This window comes from Canis lupus, chromosome 10 (assembly GCF_011100685.1).
Source record: "Canis lupus familiaris isolate Mischka breed German Shepherd chromosome 10, alternate assembly UU_Cfam_GSD_1.0, whole genome shotgun sequence".
Taxonomy (NCBI): Eukaryota; Metazoa; Chordata; class Mammalia; order Carnivora; family Canidae; genus Canis; species Canis lupus.
In genome coordinates, this window is record NC_049231.1 from 1216330 (window position 1) to 1237289 (window position 20960).

The 20960-nt window shown below is 47.8% G+C and overlaps 2 protein-coding genes, 1 non-coding gene and 1 pseudogene across 4 annotated transcripts in view; all 4 read right to left on the reverse strand.

The window, feature by feature from the left end:
- BAZ2A (bromodomain adjacent to zinc finger domain 2A) overlaps positions 1-5586 on the reverse strand; it is a 34727-nt gene extending 29141 nt beyond the window's left edge. The window contains exons 1-2 of one of the 2 annotated variants that reach the window (XM_038549718.1): positions 5396-5586; positions 651-735 (exon numbers count right to left, since the gene is read on the reverse strand). The gene's annotated coding sequence lies outside the window, so the exon portion shown is untranslated. Of the gene's footprint in view, position 1; positions 126-650; positions 736-5395 lie in introns of those variants that run through there. The other variant, XM_038549719.1, reaches the window with a different exon arrangement.
- Positions 5587-7183: 1597 nt separating this feature from the next.
- ATP5F1B (ATP synthase F1 subunit beta) lies at positions 7184-13720 on the reverse strand. Its single transcript, XM_038549722.1, has 10 exons — positions 13560-13720; positions 12917-13099; positions 12505-12679; positions 11355-11476; positions 10921-11105; positions 10250-10408; positions 10018-10140; positions 9135-9347; positions 8401-8602; positions 7184-7437 (listed from the first exon to the last, which is right to left on the reverse strand). The coding sequence occupies exons 1-10, from the start codon at positions 13681-13683 to the stop codon at positions 7340-7342; spliced, it is 1584 nt and encodes a 527-aa protein (XP_038405650.1). The 5' UTR covers positions 13684-13720; the 3' UTR covers positions 7184-7339.
- Positions 11200-11270, reverse strand: LOC119873834. Its single transcript, XR_005366329.1, has one exon. It is a non-coding gene; the product is annotated as a small nucleolar RNA SNORD59 (small nucleolar RNA).
- On the reverse strand, positions 12775-12850 carry LOC119873835 (annotated as a pseudogene).
- Positions 13721-20960: the final 7240 nt, after the last annotated feature.

Consider the following 20960-nt stretch of genomic DNA (forward strand, 5'->3'; position numbering starts at 1 on the left):
CCTGAGGCGGCGGCGTCCAGCCTGGCTCGGGGCTTGTCTCTCCCCGGGGGACGGGCGGTTCACATGGCCGCGCTCCGGGCGCCAGGAGGGGAGGGGACCGCGGGGGAGGGGGTCTGGGGTCCGGGAGGGGGGAGGGGGACGCGGCTCAACCGCGGGGCCCGAGCGGAGCCAACATGGCCGGCGGGGGAGGAGTGAGCCGAAGCCGGAGGGGGCGGGGAAGCTGCGGCCGAGAGAGAGCCGCCCTCCGCGGCCTCCGCCACCGGGTCCTAGCGCCGCCGGCCCCGCTCCCCGACCCGGATCTGGGTCCTAGTGCCGCGGCGGCTCCCCCAGCCGGCCCGGCGGCTCCCTCGGCCTAATGGCTCCTCGTGGGCGGTAGTCCTGCTTCACACCGAGCAAGCTGAAAGGCGTGCCACGGGCCCAGAGGTTAACCTGAAAGACTAGACCAAAATTTTAGGACCAAGGCATGCGCCATTCCCCTAACAGGGGTGTGGGGTGGAGGCGGAGGGGATAATCTCAAGGGCACTTATTTCCCAGGCTGGGTGGTTGGTTGAAAAGTGGACGTGTAGGAGCAGAAAGGTTAGTGAGGAAGTTCAGTCCTGATAAAGGGGCGGGTAGAAAGGCAAGAGGCTGCGGCGTCTGCCCCCACTCACCTGTGTCCTGTGGGGGCAGCCTGGTCCTGTCTGGATCACCACTTTCCCGGTGACATCTGCAGGGCTCTGGGAGTCAGGAAGATTCCTGTGCGTAGGAAAAGGAAGCTCGGCTCTGGAACCAGACCAGGAAGACCTGAGTCTAGCCTAAACCTGGCCGGAGCGGCGGGGGATTAGCCGGAAAACTGGCACAGCAAATAAGATGCCCCAAATGTCCAGCTGCTCTAGAACCCCAGTACTGTTTTTGATAGGGCTATATGACTGTGTGAAACCTGAGAACAGGAGAGAAAAAAAAACTAGCAGAGGACTACAGTTTGGCTCTCATCTATAATGTCTATTGCGGGGCCCTAGGATGGAAAAGAGTGTCATATAATATTAGATTTTAGAATTTCTAGCTCAACCTGCTCTTGTTTGGCAGGTGAAGAAATTAAGGCCCAGAGAGGTTAACAGGCTTGTTCAAGGTCAAACTGTGGATAAAATGTGACTAGAAATCAGGTTTGTAACTCAACAGGCTCTGCAGACTTCAAGATAATTCCTATTCAATGCAATGTAGTTCTACAAACAATTGCAAAACTCAGGCTGAATATGCTGGAAGAGGAACAGAGTGTGGATAATGAAACTCTGGCAGGTTGGAGAGTCAACAAATACCTTTCCCTCTGGGGGTCTGGGAAGGAAGAAAATCTGAAAACTGGGTGGGGACAGGGCAAGGCAGGACCAAAAATACATCAGTCTGGATTGTATTTCCTAACTTCACAGAGGAGTAGTCTCTGCCTCAATTTTGGGAACAGACTCTACTCCCTACCACAAATGGCTCAGAGAAGCTAATAAAGAAGTGAGCTTCAGTAAAGCCTTAAAGCGTGTGGGCCAGAGGGAAGAGGCTAAGAGGGTTAGAAGGGTTACTCTCCCGTTCCTGAGAGAAGATTACTAGGGGGAAGGAATAGACAGGTCAAATCAAAACTCTTCTCTCCTCCCTGACTCAATAACAGATTTATAGGTCACCATCGGGGGGGAAAAAAAAAAAAAAAAAAAAAAAGACCCTAACAGCCTGCTGACCTGAGTTAAATCAAAGGATAAGGGCCCCTTCTTCTGGAGAAAGCAGGGATCCGGCAAACTTCTGCTAAGGAATGCCCCACCTTCCCCAAAATAAAAAATTAAAAAAGGCAGATGAAGAGGGCTCAGGGCTTGGAAGTGGCTTCCTAAAAGGCCAGGGAAGAGAGCCACTATCTTTTTTCTCTCTCTCTTCCCTTTTCCAGGGCAGACGAGGGACAATCCTCCTACCTCCGCCCCCGTCGTAGGGCTGGCCAGTCAGAGGCGGGAGGTAGGGGAGGAGCCCGCCAGTCGCGGGCGTGGCCACGCCCCTTCCCCCACCACACACCCACACACACCCACCCGCTGGCTCCACTACGCTCCGGAAGAGCCGGTTACTCCTGTGCCCCACTGGCTGCCCCCACCCCTTCCGAGCCCCAGGCCTAGTCTCCAGGGCAACCTCTAGGACTATCCCAGCCAGGAGCGGTAGGGAAGAGGGGTGTTGGATAGGAGGGCCACCTGGGATTAGAAAGGAAAGTGGGGCAGGATCCGTTCTTCCCATCTGGTGCAGAAAGACTTCAATTACCTTCCTCCCTGAGAGCCCCCTGCTCATCCCATCTAACCAGAGACCTTCCTTGCTCTTTGAGCCCGGATGAGGGTGAGGTGTCAATATGCCCAACAGCTGGGTATTTACTTCTAGTCAGAAGCCACCCCAGGCAGCAGCTGTGCTTCTCCCCCCATCCAGACGACAGAGGGCAGACTGACCCCATATGTCCCCAAACATTCCTCAGTCTCATCACATGTGGTCAATCACCCACCCTATCTCCCTTCAGGAAGCTACTAGAAAGGGGAAGGGGCAAATGGTCACTTTTTCAGCAACTTGTGAGAAGGGTATCTAGGGAATACTCTGAACCTCTCTCAAGCCAGGCCAGTGGGCGGGTAATGAAAATGAGAAGGGAGAAATTAGCACCTGCTCCCCCTTTCTCGCCCTGCCTGTGTTCCTGCGGCACCACCCTGACTCTGGGGTCAGTTGCCACAGTGCCTGGCTCCACCGAGCCAGATGGCTGGGGCTGGGAGGGGGAAGAAAGAGAATGGGAGAAGGAAGAGGATTCGTTTGCATCCCTTTACCTCCCTCCCTCCGTCCCTCCCTCTCCCCCTCCAGATACTCCTGGAATTCCACCCGCCTCGGCTGTGCTGCCCACCACCCTTCTCCTCCACCCAGCTATCTTCCAGGTCATGGAACAGGACTCCGAGTCTGGAACAAATCCAGATGCCTGGTCCCCTCATTCTGGAGTGGTGGATCTAGTGGGGGAAGGATGCAAGCCCCAGATGGGAAGGGGCAGAGTTTGGGGGCCCGGCTGGACTCGGAGGGAGGGGAGTATTCCCCGATAGAGGGGAGGTAACTATTAAAGCCCCCCCTCCCCGCGCTGGTCGGGAGTCAGCCCTGAACCCCGCAGCCACTCCAATTTGCTCCCCTCCCTCTCCAGGTTAGTCCAAAACAGTCTCCTCCCCCTCTCTATTTGGAGGAGGCTAGATTCTCCTGTAACACATCCAAAGGACCATAAACCCTCCTCCTCTCCTCTCCAAGTTGGTATGTGCCCCCCTCAGATTCACCCACAGACCTGTTTCAAACTCCCCAATGAGCTTCTCCGCCGCAGTCTCGCAGGCGGGGGGGGGGGGGGGGGTGAGGGGAAGTGGGGGGGAAAGCCCTGTTCCTTAGAATGGGACTCCCTCTGCATCTGAGCCGAGAAGGTTAAGATTCCCTCACCTCTCCCTCACCCCCACCCCCCAGCACCTTCACGCGCTTAGATCCAGCCCTCACCCACTATGTCCCTGCAGACCCTTAAGCCCGGAATCACAAGATTCTGGGTGTGCCTCCCTCCCCCCCATCCCCTGCTCCTGGAATAGAAGTGTTCCGAAGCTGGCCCAGCCCACCCCAGGTCCAGGAAGAGGGCCTTTCCCACCTGGGCTGGCTGGTGGGTGCTGAGGTTGGACCCCCAAACTCCGGGAGAGGCGGGGTGGGGTCAGAGCTACAGAAGAGCTTTAGTTGGGGCTCAGTTGAACTTGAAGGTCGACACGGAGCAGGGCCCACTAGGGACTGGGTAGTCCATGTCCATGCTAAACCTCCAACCCCCACTTACTACGAGGAAGGGAGAGGAGTTGGGGTGGCGGTTGTTCCCCCTCCCATTGGAGGTTAGGATGGCGTGGGAAAGCTCCGGATCCAGGGGGGAGGAGGCGAAACCCAGACCGCGGGAGATTTCTGGCGAGGCAGGCGCGGGGGAGGGGCGCTCCCGGGGCTGGAATAGGAGGGGTGCTCGGGAGAGGTCGGCCAAGGCGTGAGAAGCCCAGATTCCGGGCGCCGAGGACCGGGGAGAAACGCGCGGGCAGATAGTGCGGGGCAGAGAGGAAGGACCGTTCCCGCAGGGGAGTCGGGCCGAGGCTCGGCGGCGGGGATCCCCGGGCCGGGCGACCGCAGGAGGGCCCCGCCGGGGACGCCGCTACCGGGCGCGAGCCGGGCCTCACCTGCAGCAGGGCCGGGCCGCGGGGGCGGCGCGCAGGTGGTGGGGGCCCCGGCGGTGTGTGCGGGCGGGGGGGCGCCGGCGGCGTGTGCGGGGGCGGGGGGGCACTTAAAGAGGCCGGAGCTCCGGGGTGGCGCCCGGCGCCGGGCTGGGCGGTCGCGAGGAATCCGCTGGGGGAGGGGAAGCGGGTGGCGTCTCCTAGGGGCGAGAACCAGGAAGGATCCCAGATGGAGGAAGAGAAGAGAGCCCAGAAGAAGAGACAAACTTCTCCGGTGAAGTGGGGAGGCTGGTGGGTCCGAGCCGAAGGACTCGGGGGGAGCTCCGGCCGCGACCTCCTCACAAAGGGCCGGGAGGGCGGCGGCGGCGGGGCAAGGACGCGGGGCGGGGGGAGGGGGGCGGCCGCGGCCCGGGAGCGCAGCGGGGCCCTGCCAGGTGAGCAGGGCCCCGGCTCACGGCCCCGCGGCCCGTGCCCTCAGCTGGGGGGGCCCGGCCTCCTTCCCCAGCGCGACCCGACCCTACATGCCTCTGGACTCAGGAAGCCACGAGGGCCAGGACCTCCTGGGCCCTTCAACCTCAAGCCTGCCTCTCGCGGGGTGTTGGGGCTGGCGCTGGGGGGCCGCCAGTGGCAGCCCTAGTGGGACCGCTGTGGGACCGTGAGAACCGGCTCTATTTCAGTTTTCCCCCAACCACCACCACCCTTGCAGCAACCTCTGGGGTAACAGGAAGCAGCTGCTCAGTGCAGCCCCCACCTGGTGGTGGGTCGGGGTGGGGGAGGAGAGACGACGGGACTTAAAAGGCCTGGGAGAAAATGAGGGGAGGAGAGGCACCTTAAAAATCCTCCAACGCTACCAAAAGTGGGCTTTACTTTTTGGGGGGAGGCCAGCAGTGCATATTGTCAAGTATTCCTTGAATCTCAGCTCAAATGGGGAGGAGCAGGGGGCTGGGGCGTCGGGGGTATGGGGAGGTCGGGGAGAGCCCCACTTAAGGTGCAGAGTCTCAGACTCTTCCTGTGAACCCGAGCTTGTCAGTGCTCCTGATCCCTTGGTCCGTAGACTCACTGCCTGAGTCCTGCGCCCCTGTAGTCCGGTTTCCCCTCCTTCACCCCCCAAAAGAGCAAAGGTTAGGCCCCACCCCTGCTGAGTCAGCCAGGGAGGGAGGTAGGCATCCTTCAGGCCTTCCCCGGGGGCTGGTCCTCATACTTACCCATGTCCAGCTGGCAGGGCTCCAAAGCTGGGACCACCCAGCTTCTCACTGTCCTTGGTTCCCCCTTCACGTGAAGGCTGGTGTTAGATCCTCCTAAACTGTGAGCTGGGAAGTAGCACGAATCAAAAAGCCAATGTATGCTTCCTGCGAACCACAGCCTGAACTGCTGTAGGGTGATGTCCCTGTGTGACAGACTGGGGTGGGGAGGGAGGAGGGAAGGGCGGGGCTTTCTCTGGGTGGAGAGGGAGGAGGAGGCGAGGACTGGGCAGAACCAGGAGAAATATGGAGGAAGGTTAGATCTGTGTTGACACTCCAGAGGCGTGGTGGAAGAGTGGTAAAGGGGGAAGGAAATAAACAGTTGCAGCTAGTGAGAGGGAGAAGGTTCTCGATGAATGCTGAGACACGTAAACGTGTGGGGGAGGGGATGGAGGGATACAAACGACCTTAAGCATCAGTTACCAGGTCTGCATCTGGGTAACATGGGAAAACAAAGCCCCCATATCTTGGGGCCTTCCTGCACCAGCTTCTTACCCACTGGAGTCAGGATCTAGAGGAAGTGCCCCCACCTCCATAACTCAGCATTTCCCCAAATCCAGGCTTTTCTGGGAGCCAAAGACCTGGCACAGTCGGCTCAGGGGCTCCACCTTCTGTCCAGATCATGACACAGGAGAGACTAGTGCCAAGGACGTCATAGGCAGATGGGAGTTAACTTACAGGCCCCTACTCCACCCCTGGCATCTCTCCCAAGGCCCCTCCCCAACCTTCAGCCCTCGGGGGCCTCTGAATTGGGATGTTTGTCCCCGCCCTGCTTCGATCCAGCTTGAAAGCCTCAGGGGTGGAGCCTATAGATGCAGGCTCCTCCTCAGGACAAAAGCCCCAGCTGGTTTGTAAACAATCGTTAGCTAAGAACCACATCCCAGCAAATGGCCTTTATGGATTTCAAAATGGTGAGATCAGAGTTCTTGCAGTCTCCCGGCCTACCACCAGAGGGCAGCAGGAGATGGGCCCTAGTTCAGGAAACCACTCACTGGGCTGGGACTAGGCACTTAGTTCACACTGAAATAGGTGTACTTTGGAGTGCTCCTGACCTGCCATTTTAGTGGCTAAAATGAAGCGGAAATTACCTAATTCCATTATTTAGTTTAGAAGGCCAACCCCACAAACCCGGAAATTGCCATGCCCTGTAACAGATTAAATCTCCCCAACTTTCCTAAAGGATTTTAGCAGGAGTCAGGACAGGCCTCATGGTTATTTTATACCATGCACTGCCTCAAGGGATCACACGCAACTCTAGGCTTGCCCAAAATATAAATCAGGCAATAGTCAACAACTTTCTGAAAAAAGGTGAAAGGGTGGGCAAGGAGAAAGCAACCTTAGGTAGACCTGGGGGGGGGGGGGGCGGCAGGCAGCAGGCTTGACTTGAGTTTTGCAGGTTTTTAATCCTTCAGAAGCATCCTTTACAAAAAATTGGATTCCTTCAATTCACTGATTGATCCCTGCTCTTAGTATAGCATTCTGTAGACCCATCACCTCTCCATATGCTCTTCTAAAAAATATCCCTGTTGCTTTTTAATCAAGCAGGAATAAAGTATATTCGAGGCAAACAATTGATTTGCTTTGCCAAATAAAGGGCCAAAGTGGAGGCCCTACTATTGAGATCACATCATCTGCAGGGAACCCCTCATAAGACCTGCAGTTGTCCATCAAGACAGTACTTTGTACTATTTCTTACGGCCACTCTAAAACTTAGTGTTGATGGTGTTGTCAGGACAAAGAGAAATAGACCACTTCTGAGGGATGTACATTTTATTGGAAACTTTAAATACTCTTCAGACAGAACACAGGCTTTCATGTGGCCTACAGAGCAAACAGATTTTTCTTAGATTAGGGGCAAGCAGCACAGCACCGAGGATGATCAGTGCTTAGTTTGCCAAAAGGACCTCCTCATGAATGCTCTTCAGCCAGCTTGTCAGCTTTTGCCACAGCTTCTTCAATGGGTCCCACCATATAGAAGGCCTGTTCTGGAAGATGGTCATATTCACCTATATGGAAAAAAAAATCCACTGGTGAGAAGCGGCAACTTTTTGCAGTGTATACATACTTCACCACTTGGGGCCACCAGTCAGAATGTGATGAATTTGTGTCATCCAAGAAATCTTTTAACACACTTCTGTCACAAATAACTTGTAAGACAATACAGTATGGATTAAGAACAAATGGTCCTGGCCATATAACCTGGATTCAAATTCTTACTCTTTACTTCAGCTGGATATCAGGACCAGTTATTTTATATTCTGTGCGTTAAGATTCCTCATTTGTGGGATCCCTGGGTAGCGCAGCAGTTTGGCGCCTGCCTTTGGCCCAGGGCGCGATCCTGGAGACCCGGGATCGAATCCCACGTTGGGCTCCCGGTGCATGGAGCCTGCTTCTCCCTCTGCCTGTGTCTCTGCCTCTCTCTCTCTCTGTGACTATCATAAATAAATAAAAATTAAAAAAAAAAAAAATTCCTCATTTGTAAAAACACGGTAATCACGCCTTCCTTATAAGGACCTGTAATTCATTTAGAATAACTAGGTCTGAAAACACTCGGTAAATGTTAAATGACAACAACCAAGTAATACAAGTTCACTCTCAGAAGTAAATAGAGTATTTCCAAAGAACACTGATAGGAAATAGTTTATTTTTTAAAATTATGTGACTAGGGACAGCCCGGGTGGCTCAGCGGTTTAGCTCCTGCCTTTGGCCCAGGGCGTGATCCTGGAGTTCCGGGATCGAGTCCCACATCGGGCTCCCTGCATGGAGCCTGCTTCTCCCTCTGCCTGTGTCTCTGCCTCTCTCTCAAATAAATAAATAAAATCTTTAAAAAAAAAAAAAATTATGTGACTAGACACAATATACTTATGTACTGCTTGATGATTGCTGGAATGGGAATATAGCACAGTGAGCATTCAAGAGATTTCAGCTTCTCTGCCATTTTATGTTCAGCTTTATACACGTAATCTCACCTGCCAAAATCTGCTGGAATCCTTTGATGGTCTCCTTCAGAGGTACCAGCTTCCCCATATGACCTGTGAAAACCTCAGCTACTTGGAATGGCTGAGACAAGAAACGCTGTATTTTCCGTGCACGGGACACAGTCAACTTGTCTTCCTCAGAAAGTTCATCCATACCCAGGATGGCAATGATGTCCTGGAGAGATTTGTAGTCCTGTGAGAAAACAAGAAAGGCCTGAATAAATACTTACACAAAATATTTTTCTTTTTTTATTTAAGTAGGCTCCATGCCCAAAGTGGGGCTTAAACTCACAACCCAGATATCAAGAGTTGGATGCTCTACTGACTGACCAGCCAAGCACCCCAATATTCATTTTTTCAAATTTGGACAGAAACCTAAGGGTTAATACCACCTTGTACCCAGCGCTTTGTACAAAGCATTTTAGCACCTTACCTCACAAAGTAAACAAGTTAGTAGTGAAGTTACATACTTGGGATCCTGAAGGCCCTCAGCTAAGATCAAGGTCTTATCCTCCCCTCTAGTCTGGTGCCATTAGAAAATGGATTCCAAACCTAAGTACCTGGAAACCCAAGAGTTCTCCTTCACACTAATAGAAAGTCGTAATTTCATCTTTCCTTGCTCCAAAGCAAATCACACAGGTCACCAGGAAAGATTTGCTATTAATATTGTCCTCAAAAACCCACCGTATGACTTTATGGCCACTGATCTCACCTGCATTACTCACCTGCAGAATCTTTTGTACCCCACGAGCAACATCATAATGCTCATTTCCAACAATGTTGGGATCCATGATTCGAGAGGTAGAATCCAGAGGATCCACTGCTGGATAGATGCCCAACTCAGCAATAGCACGGGACAGCACAGTGGTAGCATCCAAATGGGCAAAAGTAGTTGCAGGGGCAGGGTCAGTCAAGTCATCAGCAGGCACATAGATAGCCTATAGTGAGTCAAGACCCCATGAGGAGCAGCAGGAAACCAAGTAATTTGATTTAAGCCACCCTTTTTTGACCTCTCATCATCTTTTAGCATTCGAGACTCAACCTCAAAAATAGCCTTATCATCCCTAATACCTGCTGAGTGAGCATATAGATGATCTAAGCTGTGCTCAAAGATTCATTGTCATTCCTTTTGTTTTTCATCCCCCATTTTAACTCTATTTTATTGATACCCACAGTTTCAGTTAAAAACAAAAAATCCTGCATGACTACAGCAGTTCACTAGGTTCACTGAAAGTCACAACAGTTTAGACAAAGTAATCTTGCTATGTGTGTATATATACACATACACACATCATCTATATCTGCAGATGTGTGGTGTGGCACTTTGGTGCAGTACATGATTAATGCGGTTTCCATGCAGCTCCAAACTCCTAAGGCTTTCTAGAAACCACTACTTTGTGATCCACATTCACCTGTATGTCTTCAACTACTTCAAATGAGCATTTCTTAACCTTCTAGGGTCTCTAACATGCACACATAGAATTTTATACATTATTTTGGGGAGCTCATTAACCTGGTCAAAACCTTGAGACATAAGCAACTAGGTTGTATACTTTCCTGTATATACCTCTATACAAATTAGACCTTCAACCATTTCATTGTTCTTACCTGTACAGAGGTAATAGATCCCTTCTTGGTGGTGGTGATTCTTTCCTGCATGGTACCCATATCAGTGGCCAAGGTAGGCTGATAGCCCACAGCAGAAGGGATCCTGCCCAATAAAGCAGACACCTAAGAAAAAAAAGAAAAAGAACAAAGGTATTAGGTGTCTACATCTTTAGCCTCATCTGCACCTTTCCATAGAGAAGTCCAGGAAATAGGTTCTTTCGAGGCTTCTTACCTCAGAGCCAGCCTGGGTGAAGCGGAAAATGTTATCGATAAAGAGCAGTACATCTTGACCCTCTTGGTCTCTGAAGTATTCGGCAACAGTCAGTCCAGTCAGAGCCACCCGGGCGCGAGCGCCAGGCGGTTCATTCATTTGACCGTACACCAGCGCTACCTGGAGTAATCATACACAATCAGAAAACCTGGCAGGGGAATATGGAAGACATATACCCAAGGTCTCCAAATCGGAGAAACTACCAAAAAACCCTCCTTCTCAGAAAGTGTCAAGATTTTGGTTTGCAAATTTCTTTTCCCTTTTAGAGATGCGGCTCAAAATAACACAAAGATAGTTTCTTACAGCATTAAGGCAAAACTCCTGAAATAGGAAGGAAATAAAACGAAGAAAGGCACAAAACAGGGTTAATTGGAGACAGAAGTATCTCCAACTCCCAAAATTAACTTTCAAATGATGGGACTATCTACTAAAAACGAAGTTTGGAAACGTAATGTCAATGAAGAAAGAAAATATACTTTAGTGTATTACAAGCTGCAGAAAAAAAACAAATTTTTGTAGCCCCTGGGACACTAAAATGAAAACATAACACATGGCTTCAGCAAGTAACACAGTCAGCTAAAATGGTTTCCTGGCACTACAACTACGTGGACATAAACCAGGTCACTACTTACCTTGGAGGTAGCATCTTTTAAGTTGATAACACCAGACTCAATCATTTCATGGTATAAGTCATTGCCTTCACGGGTCCTTTCACCAACACCAGCAAACACAGAGTAACCACCATGGGCTTTGGCGACATTGTTGATTAACTCCATGATCAGTACTGTCTTGCCAACTCCAGCACCACCAAACAGCCCTGGAAGAGGTTGAAAAGAAGCAATATTTAAGCGTTGTGTGTTCCCAAATAAGCAAACTTAGAAAAAAAAATTATACTAGTTTTCTATCTTTTCCCTTCTCAGGAATGGCATCTGGCTTCAGCAAACTCAGAAGAACGAAAGTCAGAAGCTACTCATCAGTGAGGGATAGATCTTAGTACCTACTTATTACACTGCAGGATTTTTCTTCCCACATTAGGTTTGGAAAATATGTACTATAAATAACTTACCAATTTTGCCACCCTTGGCATAGGGAGCCAGCAGATCCACAACCTTGATACCAGTTACCAGAATTTCCTGCTCAACACTCATTTCCACAAACTCAGGGGCTTCAGCATGAATAGCTGCAAATCTGTAGAGGTAGGTAGAGAGGATCAGTGTCTTTTTATTCATCTTGTTGAAAGTTTTCTCTCAATTCTCATCTCTTATACAACACTCCACACAAGCTGGCATCTGGCACCTCGCCTAACATTCTGCAATAAAGGGGATTCCATTTCCATTATCTCAGGAAACCATAATCGCAATCTCTAACAACTTTAACAGTCAAAAAGATTTTCCTTTTGCTAAGCCCTAACCTAACAGCACTTCTTCATGCGTCAATAGGAAATACAAAGACCCACCAATTCTGGAAACCCCACAACCTCAGCCATTGGTATTATTATGATTTTTTAAAAGATTTTATTTATTCATTCAGGAAAGACATGGAGAGGTGGAGACACAGGCAGAGGGAGAAGCAGGTTCCCTGTGGGGAGCCCGATGCAGGACTCGATCCCAGGATCCAGGAATCACTACCCAGGCTGAAGGCAGACACTCAACCGCTCAACCGCTGAGCCATCCAGGCATCCCAGCCATTGGAATTAAAACTCACATAATCAACTTGAGTCCTAAGCAGCAGGGTTTTTTTGTTTTGTTTTTTACAATCAGAACTTTTGCATCCTTAATTTTCTTAAGAAACTATATCTACGGTTTTGATAACAATACATCAGGGACGCCTGGGTGGCTCAGTGGTTGAGCATCTGCCTTTGGCTCAGGGCGTGATCCCGGGGCCCTGGGATCCAGTCCCACATCAGGCTCCCTGTGAGGAGTCTGCTTCTCCCTCTGCCTAGGTCTCTGCCTCTCTCTCTGTGTTTCTCATGAATAAATATAATCTTTAAAAACAAACAAACAATATATCAGCATTTTAAGCAGTCTCTGCAGGAACATTTTGCTACACTACAAGGTGTTGCCTTCATATACAAAACTACAGAGGGGTGCCAGGGCGGCTCAGTCAGTAGAGCAGGTGACTTCTGAATTCAAGCCCCAATTCTGGTGTAGAGCTTACTTAAAAAAAAAAAAAAAAGTAGTTCCTTTGCATGTAAATGCAGCAAGAGGGATACTTACTGTTTGGTTTTGATGGGACCTCTCTCATCAATAGGTTCTCCAATGACGTTCATGATTCTGCCCAAGGTCTCAGGACCAACAGGAATTTTGATTGGTGCACCAGAATCCAGGACTTTCTGGCCTCTAACCAAGCCTTCCGTGCCATCCATGGCAATAGTCCTCACTGTGCTTTCACCTGTTAGTTGAAGATATTGCAAGGTTATACAGAAGGACAAGCAGGCTTGGTATTTAATGTTCAGCTGGCATGAAAGACCTAAAGCAACCAAGACTCCTTCTCAGTACCTGAAATGTAGCTTCAGCAAACTCAGAAGAACGAAAGTCATTTTGATATAATCGTCATTGAAGGAGGACTGATTTGGGGGGTACTTGGGACTCAACAAGTTCTTTACAATTCCTAAGAAATTCTACTTACCCAAATGCTGGGCCACCTCCAAAACCAGCCTGGTCTCCCTGCCTTGCACTTCCAGGGCATTTAGGATGGGTGGTAGTCCTTCATCAAACTGGACATCCACCACTGCACCAATGACCGCCACGATGCGCCCGGTGGCAGCGCCTGCCTTCGGCGAAGGAGATGTTTGGGTGGCATAGTCTCTGGCTAACAGACAAAAAAAAAAAAAAAAAAAGTTGGAAGAAATTGGGGTGAGGGCAGTTAATGGTCACATGAACTGGCAAATTCGGCCCAAGACCGGCCTCCTCTTGCTTTCAATTAAGACAAGTCCGGAGGGAGGGCCGCGCAGGAACCAAGACGGCGCCTGCACAATCTTCCCATGCACAAAACTCCATTATTCGCGGCCTCCGGGCCCCCGTCCAAGGGAAAGTCAAGGCACCTGCCCACACTTCGCGTCACAGAGAGCCCTTTCCCAAAATGAGGCGAATTATATCGAAGAAGGCTCCCATAGGCGACCTATTCTTGTTCGCCCGCGGTTAGAGGGCAGAGCGCCGGCCCGGACGTCCTTCGGTCACCAGAAATGCCTCAGGCCCGAGTGACAAGCGGCCTGCGGCTCAAGGTCATGGGGCGGCAGAAGCGAACCCGGCTCCCAGAGGAAGGCACTCACCGGACTGGAGCGCTGCCGGGCTGGCCCGCAGCAAGACCTTGACTTGGGGTAGCGGCGAGGGGCCGAGTCCCCGTAAGGCCCCGGAGGCCGAGGTAGCAGCCACTCGACCCACAAAGCCCAACATGGCGGAGCCCGGGTGGAGACTGAGCGCCGCAGCGGTGCGGGCAGCCGACTCCCCCGTTGGGGCGGGGCCCACTCTGCAGTAAGCACGGCCATTGGATGAATTTGCTGAACATCACTCTCAGTGCTGCTCCTATAGGTTAATAATCTCTGATGTTTTCAACCATTGGTCAAAATCGGTGCCAATCTGAATTCCTTGTTTTCATTGGGCAATATCAGGTTAGGTCCACCCTCGGAACCTCGAGATATAATTGGATAACAAAGATGCCAGTTAGAGAGCGTTCTTGGCGGAACTACGTTCTGACCGGGGCCGAGTTCCTGTCGTGAAGCACGCGGGCTGTCTTTGGCTGTCCTTGGGCTCTCACGTTAGCAGGGACCTTGAGCTAGGCGACGGTCTGCGGGGCGGGACGCACCCCTGACGGTGACCTTGGGGAACTCAGGAGCCTTCTCTAGACTCAAAGCACGGTTCTTCTTTTGCAGCAGTGGAATTGGAAGCTTCCAAGTAGTTCAGGAGGTCAGGAATCCGGACACTTAGTACTGTACAATGAAAGAAACTAGTCTAACCCGGTCATTTAACAGATGTGTGTGTGTGTGCCAGAAATTGAAGAGATAAAGGTAAAATTAAGACTTAGGACCTGCCTTTATTTTTATTTTTTAAATAGGCTCCACACCCTATGTGGGGCTTGAACTCACCACCCTGAGATCAGGAGTCAGATGGTCTATGGGCTGAGCCACCAGTGCCCCAGGTGCCCCAGTACCAACCTTTTAAACAGAAAACGATGCAGAAACGACTAGTGCAGGGTAAAATGGGTACAGGAAGAAGGAAGGGATGAATTTGGGCCACCTAGAGATGCAATGGAATTGTCTTAAAGTGGAGGAGATGAATATACTTGTGAAACCAAGTAGAAATTCCAGGGTAAAGTAGACTATTCCAAGCACATGTTTGCGTGAAACTATGTTCTTTTTTTAAAACTGCAGGTCAGGAAGGTTGGAAATAAGGAAAAAAGAGAAATAGTAGTAAAAAGATTAGCAGGAGCCCGCTCTTAGGGCTTTGGATGGAAGTGAAGACAGGGCTGAGGAAGTGAAGACAGGGCTGAGATAAGTGTGTGGAAATGTTCCTTGAGTTAGGAAAATCAGAAAACCCAGGGCATTCTTTTCTGTAGTATTGATTTTGGCAGGTTGGAGAGACCCTTTATCTATTAGAATAAGTGTGGCCATATAGAGTTTATCGTGGTGTTAGCTCCCCAGACTTTGTCCCACCAGCTCCCATACGTTCTCTTTCTGCATGATTGTGAGAAAGTCTCCTGTTTGGCATGTAGAGAGAGCTATCAAAGAATTAAAGGAGAAAACAGGAAGAGAATGTTAATTTTGGGGTCCTCATGGTAATCTTGCCTAATAAGAGGGAAAGAACCCAAGAAAACAGCAACATGTATGGAGCAGGTAAGAAAAATGAGGGACACCTGGGTGGTTCAGCAGTTGAGCGTCTGCCTTCAGCTCAGGGTACGCGGATCGGGTCCCACATTGGGCTCCCATCATGGAGCCTGCTTCTCCCTCTGCCTGTGTCTCTGCCTCTCTGTGTGTATGTCTCTCATGAATAAATAAATTTTAAAAATCTTCAAAAAAAAAAAAAAGAAAGAAAGAAAAATTAAACAACAAAGGAAGCAGCAGAGGAATAACACCAAGGACCATAATGTGAAGAATCAGGGGGAAGGGTACCTGGATGGCTCAATTGGTTAAGCAGCTGACTTGATTTCAGCTCAGATCATGATTTCAGGGTTCTAGGATCAAGACCCTGATCAGGATTGGTGCTCAGCCAGTAAGTCCGCTTCTGGATTCTCACTCCTCTCTCTGCCCCTCCCCATGCTCTAGCTCACTCTTAATCTAAAATGAAATAAATCGGGCAGCCCAGGTGGCTCAACGGTTTAACGCCACCTTCAGCCCAAGGTGTGATCTTGGAGACCCAGGATGGAGTCACAGATCGGGCTCCCCGCAGGGAAACTGCTTCTCCTTCTGCCTGTGTGTCTCTGCCTCTCTGTGTCTCTCATGAATAAATAAAATCTTTTTTTTTTAATAAATAAAATCTTAAAATGAATCAATCTTTAAAAAAATAAAGGGGGGGCACCTGGGTGGTGCAGTTGTTGGGTGTCTGACTCTTGATTTCAGCTTAGGAACTGATCTCAAGGTCTTGAGACTGAGCCCTGGTCAGGCTCTGAGCTCAGCAGGGAGTCTGCTGGAGAGTCAGTGTCTGTCTGTCTGTCTCTCTCTCTCCTTGCACCTCCTCCCCCTTGATGTTCTGTAATAAATAAATAAATAAATAAATAAATAAATAAATAAATAAATAAATATTTTTAAAAATCAGGAAAGAGAATGTTGAGAAAGTGGTCAATAGCATCAATCACAAATATTCTATAAAATAAGGGCTGAAAAGAACCAACTAGGAATTCATTCCATGGTGAAGATGGGGGGTCCAAAGATAATTTGAGTGGGCTGCATCTTAAGACATGATACACATTTTTGATTTATGATCCATGCTCTTTCCATTACTCTGGGCAGCATCCCAGTTAATAGGTCCCTATATATTATGACCTCAACTATTAAGAGTTGAAGTTTCTGTAGCTATGCCATGATATCCCACACTGGAGCCAGACTAGGTTAAAATCTTGTTTCTGCTCTTTACTAGATGTCATTGGGAGAGTTAAATTCTCTGAACATCACTTTCTTCACCTATAAAAGAGATAATAAAATGGGAATAATCTCATAGGGTTCTTTTGAGACTTAAGATTAATAATGAAAAAAGTATTTAGAACAGTCCTGGCACATAATTAGCACTGTATCTGTGTTAGCTAGTATTTTTACTTACTATTGACTTAGTGTTAAGATCTTTGGTTTTGGGACGCCTGGGTGGCTTAGCTGTTAAGCATCTCCCTTCAGCTCAGGATGTGATCCTGGAGACCTGGGATCGAGTCCTGCATTGGGCTCCCTGTGTGGGGCCTGCCTCTCTGTGTGTCTCTAATGAATAAATAAATAAAATCCTTAAAAATAATTTAAAAAGATCCTTTGGTTTTGTATCACCAACTTTGGTCTTGGCCAAAATATTATGAACCAACAAACATTTATAGTGACACTTCACTAAACCCAGGTGTCAAAGATTTTCATAAATTTCCAGATTACAGCTCATTACCCTTTGAAATGCATCATACATTTCTGTTCTCTTAGCAGATTACCAAATAATTTTTTTCTTGGACATTTGGGTTATCATTAAACATCTCAAATTCCAATGCTAAATACTTTCAATGTTATTAAGGTAGATGAACTATTTCTCCATTATGCTCAATTTCGTTAACTTATTTTTGCTCTTGATGATGGCCCTTAGCAACTTTATACCTTGTTCTGAAATTAGTGAATCTGCTATATTTGTAAATAATACGAAAATAAAAGTAAACAAATTTGATTAACTTGAAATGAGATAGACCTTTCTGAACAAATAGTGTCATCTATTTTAGAGTTCTGATATGTTTTGGTCCTATTTCATGTTTCTTGATTCCCAGATAGCCCAAGGTACCTATTTTATGTGAAATACAAGCTACTTTTCATGGGACAATAGGAACCACAAAGACCTAATCTGGCTTTTTTTTAAGATTTTATTTATTCATGAGAGAGAGAGAGGCAGAGACACAGGCAGAGGGAGAAGCAGGCTCCATGCAGGGAGCCCGACATGAGACTTGATCCCGGGTCTCCAGGATCACACCCCAGGCTGCAGGCAGCGCTAAACCGCTGTGCCACAGGGGCTGCCTAAGTGCTCTTCAAATGCTTTTATATATATATATATATATATATATATATATATATATATATATATATATATATTTAGTACATCACTTATCCTTCAACCTAATAGCTTTTTAAGATTTATTTATTCACGAAAGACACACACACACAGAGAGGCAGAGACATAGGCAGAGGGAGAAGCAGGCTCCTCTTAGGGAGCCTGATGCGACTTACTTGATCCTGGATCCGGGGATCATGCCCTGAGCAGAAGGCAGTCATTCAACCGCTTGAGCCACCCAGGCGTCCCCTAATAGCACTTTTTTTTAAGTAGGCTCCACATGCAGCATGGAGCCCAGCCCTAGGCTTTAACTTGTGACCCTGAGTTCAAGAATTGGATACTTAACTGAGCCACCCAAGTGTTCCCTAATAGCATTTTTTGACATATTTTTTGAAGATATTAAGTAATCTCTACACCCAGCATGAGGCTCAAACTTACAACCCTGAGATCAGGAGTCCTATGCTCTACCAACTGGGCCAGCCAGGTGCTCTGACCTATGTTAATTTTATTTATTTATTTATTTTTATTTTTTTATTTATTTATGATAGAGAGAGAGAGAGAGAGAGAGGCAGAGACATAGGCAGAGGGAGAAGCAGGCTCCATGCACCGGGACAGCCAGGTGCTCTGACCTATGTTAATTTTATTTATTTATTTATTTATTTATTTATTTATTTATTTATTTATTTATTTAAGAGAGAGAGAGAGAGAAAGAGAGAGAGAGGCAGAGACATAGGCAGAGGGAGAAGCAGGCTCCATGCACCAGGAGCCCGACGTGGGATTCGATCCCAGGTCTTCAGGATCGCGCCCTGGGCCAAAGGCAGGCGCCAAACCGCTGCGCCACCCAGGGATCCCAACACTTAGCCATTATGATAAAACACTAGCCATAGGGGGTTATTTAAATTTAGAAAAATTAAAATTGTCAGTGATACTAGCCACATGTCAGATTCTCAGTAACTATGTGACTAGTAATTGCTCTATCAAAGATATAGAACATTTCCTTTGTCAGAAAGTCACAGTGGACAGAGCTGATATATCTGCAGTGCCAACTGATTCAGAATCTGCATTTTAGATCTAAAACAGTCATTGTCAAGCTTAAGATGTCTTAAAAACGTATGACTGGCCTCCTCTGCCCTCCCATTTCTGACTCAGTAGGCCTGTCTGGGGGCCCAGAATTTGTATTTCTGACAAGTTCTTAGGAAAGACAGATGCAAAGTCCAGGGACCACTCTTCAGAAATCACTGACCTCAAGTATCAGTTAAAGTGCAAATTTGGTCTCTGCATGGACCTACTAAAGCCTGTCTACCTACCAATGGGACCTAGCAATCCATGTTATCATAAAGCCCCATGATTTTGATATATTGAGAACCACTGGATTCAAGACGAACCAAAGAAGGAAAGGATGAAACTAGAGCTTCGAGGCTTACTAGTTTTGAGAACAAAGAACAATGGTTGGGGCACCTGGCTGGCTCAAGTGGGCTGAGTTTGAGTCCCAGGTTGGGGAAATTACTTAAAATCTTGGGGTACCCAGATGGCTGAATGTCCCAACTCTGGATTTTGGCGGGGGTCAGGAGATTGAGCTCTACGTCAGGCTCCATGCGCAGTATGCAGTCTGCTTTGGATTCTCTCTCCCTTTCCCTTTGTCCTTCCCACTTGTGCACTCTGTCCCTCTCTCAAACAAATCTTTAATAAAAACAAAAAACAAAACAAAACAAAAAAACAATGACTGAGGGACAAATACACTCAACAAAGCTGTTATAGCTGTAGTGGAAGCAGCTTTACAGGTCTCTCACTTCTGAACTAGTGATCATTCAACACACAGCCATGGAAATGGGTTGCTAAATGGAGTATGGAAGTCACTGAATTTTTTTTTTTTAAGTCACTGAATTTTGAGGCTAAAAACTTTAGGTTACAGTTCTGGATAGGAAAAAAAAAGAAGTTCTGGATAGGTTCTTCACATAATGAAATTATCCAGATTGACAACAAAACTTGTAAGCATGTGACACGATATGGCTTTCACTTCAGAAAAGACTGCTTAACAGCAAAGCAAGACTGACAGTATCTTAAATGCATTGTCATCTCTAGAAATCTTTCTCCAGGTCCCACCTGCCAGTGCAGAAGTTTACCTTTATTTTTAACATATGAATTACTACATTAATTTGTTTCATCTCTAGACCCACTCACAAAACATCCATTTCTGAAATGTATTCATTCAAAAGTTATTTCCTGAGCTTCTACCACATTCAGGTGCCATCCCAAGGGCTGGAAATTTATTGGTGATACAGAATGCCCTTCACTCTTCTGAGAACAGACCTCTCAACAATGAATAAAGTGTAGTTAATGTCTAAATTTGAAATCCACAGGCCTGAAAATCATTATCTAGGATAAAATAATTTAGGGGGTTAGAAGAGGCCTCAGACAAGGTGTCTGCCTCTCCTTTCTTTCCTAGCCTTTATGTTCTCCTGCTTAGTATGCTTGGTGAGTCATGGTTAATAACAGCATTAAAGGTTGGCATACGATGAAGTTCATATCACTTGCTTATCAAAAGAACTGCCACCAAATAGAAGAAATTAAAACCAGCTCAAATTAAATTGGTAGATAATACCTTTATGCTATTATAGCAAATAATTGCCTTTATTTCCTTCCTTGGAGGTACTTTGTAATTTAGGAAGTTGAATATAACATTTATCACCATTTATCAAATGGACAAACTATGGAAATAGATGCTATTTAAACTTAAAAACTACTCAAGTGATCCTCTCCCCAGTAATTCTCTTTAAAGCAATAATTACAATTTAGATTTGAGATAACAAGGACAAATATTTCTCCTGAAGTTTTGGCCTACTAATGCCATGCACAAGGTGTGGTACCTGATTGAGCAATAAGGATAATGAAATTCTATTCAAGTGTTTGAAGACAAAATAAATTTGATTTAGAACATCTTAGAGGACAGAAATCCATCAAGCTATACTTTCTTATTGCTAGAACTTAATGGCTGGCAATAAAACCAATGAACCCTTAATGAATCTTTAACTTCTAGAACTGACAAAAACAGATTTGTAAAAGAACCACACTAAAAATGTAGTTGAACCGGGGCACCTGGGTATCTGCCTTCAGCTCAGGTTATGATCTGGGGGTCCTGGGATGGAGCCCTGCGTTGGGGTCTCTGCTCCACAGGGAGTTTGCTTCTCCCTCTCCCTCTGCATGTGCTCTTTCTCTCAAATAATAAAATAAGATCTTTAAAAAAAAAAGGGAGTTGAGCAGCAGCCCAGGTGGCTCAGAGGTTTAGCGCTGCCTTCAGCTCAGGGGGTAATCCTGGAAACTTGGGATCGAGTCCCACATCAGGCTCCCTGCATGGAGCCTGCTTCTCCCTCTGCCTGTGTCTCTGCCTCTGCTCTCATGAATAACTAAATCTTAAAAAATATTTTTTTTTTAAAAAGGGAGTTAACTTTTAAGTA

Coding starts and splice junctions, on each gene's coding strand:
- ATP5F1B (XM_038549722.1), bottom strand. CDS start 13,683: ATGTTGGGCTTTGTGGGTCGAGTGGCTGCTACCTCGGCCTCCGGGGCC. Junction 11,106..11,354: donor TGCCAAGGGTGGCAAAATTG/GTAAGTTATTTA, acceptor AACCTCTTCCAG/GGCTGTTTGGTGGTGCTGGA. Junction 8,603..9,134: donor GGGTACAAAAGATTCTGCAG/GTGAGTAATGCA, acceptor GTTTTCTCACAG/GACTACAAATCTCTCCAGGA.